The sequence below is a fragment of the Aplysia californica genome, unplaced genomic scaffold (genome assembly GCF_000002075.1).
Source record: "Aplysia californica isolate F4 #8 unplaced genomic scaffold, AplCal3.0 scaffold00462, whole genome shotgun sequence".
Lineage (NCBI taxonomy): Eukaryota > Metazoa > Mollusca > Gastropoda > Aplysiida > Aplysiidae > Aplysia > Aplysia californica.
The window spans coordinates 63028-64773 of record NW_004797732.1 but is presented as its reverse complement, the minus strand read 5'-3'; the positions used below and the strand labels follow the sequence as shown (position 1 = coordinate 64773).

Genomic DNA, 1746 nt, shown 5'->3' with positions numbered 1-1746 from the left:
TCCCCCCCCCCTCACCCCATCTTCCCTCTTTTTTTAATTCTGCAAACTTCTTGTCGACATTTCACATCGTATTACTCGCGAAAGTAAGAGATTTGAACCTGAGAGGGCTCTGAGTGACTCCTCTTGTCTTTCCATGAACACATTGTATAAGTATTTCCTATCTCCCGAATGCTTTAACAACGGGAACAATTTATTTAACGTTCTGACGTTGAAATAAACCATAGCGAGTTTAGTAGGTTTTTAAACGTTAATTAACTATAATAATATATTCAGAGTGAGCTTATCAGCAATGACAAAACAGCACTGACTATATTATGCGGCCCGATACTTAGATCTATGTTTGATCAGCATTTTAAACTGATAAAGTGACAACGTATTTAGACAGGTGACAGACATTCTAAGATAAGGACAGGCCTACAGGTAGCAAAACCCGATGAATTAAAACTTCGTAAAGCTACTAGATGTTTGAACAGTACAGATTATCACACCGACGATGGAAACTCAACAGATAATTTCCTTATGCACTCAGATTAGGAGGTAGGCATGGTCACGTGATTGCCGCGTTACGTTTTGCTCTATCACTCTGACTATCTAGAAAATTCGAAAGCTGTCTAACACGCCAGAGTACCAGTCCTCCTCCTTCTCTCCTCCTCCTCCCTCTCCTCGCCTCCTCCCCCTCCTCGCCTCCTCCCCCCTCTTTTATGGTTATAATCATGCCTGTTGTCATTATCAAAGTAGCATATTTTTTCGGCATTTACTTCTTTTTTATCAGACAAGTACGTGCCTGCGTTGTTGCAACTTGACTTTCGATTCGAATGAATTCAATCTGATATTTTGGTTTCGAGTTTGCATCTGGCTAAAGAGAAGCAAAAATACGCGATATCGATCATGTAGTGCTACGAAAAGTAATACAGATAGAAACCAAACGGGAACAGTAGAGAGGCTGGAACTATTTGTGACGCCTTTCAAACACCTGCTCTAAAAAGGCAACATTATTCTAAGAATCTAGACAAACTGCTGCTGTATGGGGAACATTAGAGGGGAAGAAGAGCAGAGGAGGACAAAGAACAACACGCACAGGTGGCCTGAACAACTTTACAACAATTAATAATACAAAGAGAACAACAGAGTCGACAATGAAGACAGAAGGCAAGAAGGATATGGAAGGCAGACAGCGAGAATGACAGACAGCTAGAAGGAAAGACAGCAAGAGGGAAGGCAGACAGCAAGAAGGATAAGAAAGGCAGACAGACAGCAAGAAGGACATACAGCTAGAAGGACAGACAGCGAAAAGGACAGACAGCTAGAAGGAAAGACTGCAAGAGGGAAGGCAGACAGCAAGAAGGATAAGGAAGGCAGACAGCAAGAAAGATAAGGAAGACAGACAGCAAGAAGGGTAAGGAAGACAGACAGCAAGAAGGGTAAGGAAGACAGACAGTAAGAAGGATAAGGAAGACAGACAGCAAGAAGGAAGGCAGACAGCAAGAAATTTAAGGAAGGTAGACAGACAGCGAGAAGGACAGACAGCAAGAAGGATAAGGCAGACAGACAACAAGAAGGAGTGGGGTACAGTGTATAACATGTTTCGTCAATGTCTGCTCCTTACTTGATACCTGAAGAAGATTCTTCACATAACTATTACAACACGCGACTGTTCTGAACGTTACGAACGTGAAATGATTATAAATACAGGCTACGTGTACTCACCTTAGGGCAGAAGCCCTCGTTGGTGTTGCGGTCAGTTAG

The 1746-nt window shown here is 42.5% G+C and overlaps 1 protein-coding gene across 1 annotated transcript in view; it reads right to left on the bottom strand.

The window, feature by feature from the left end:
* LOC101860040 (putative phospholipase B-like 2) overlaps positions 1-1746 on the bottom strand; it is a gene marked incomplete in the record, with an annotated part of 12337 nt that overhangs the window by 9593 nt on the left and 998 nt on the right. The window contains 1 exon segment of the mRNA XM_005105286.3: positions 1708-1746. Coding sequence (XP_005105343.2) covers positions 1708-1746 — 39 coding nt within the window.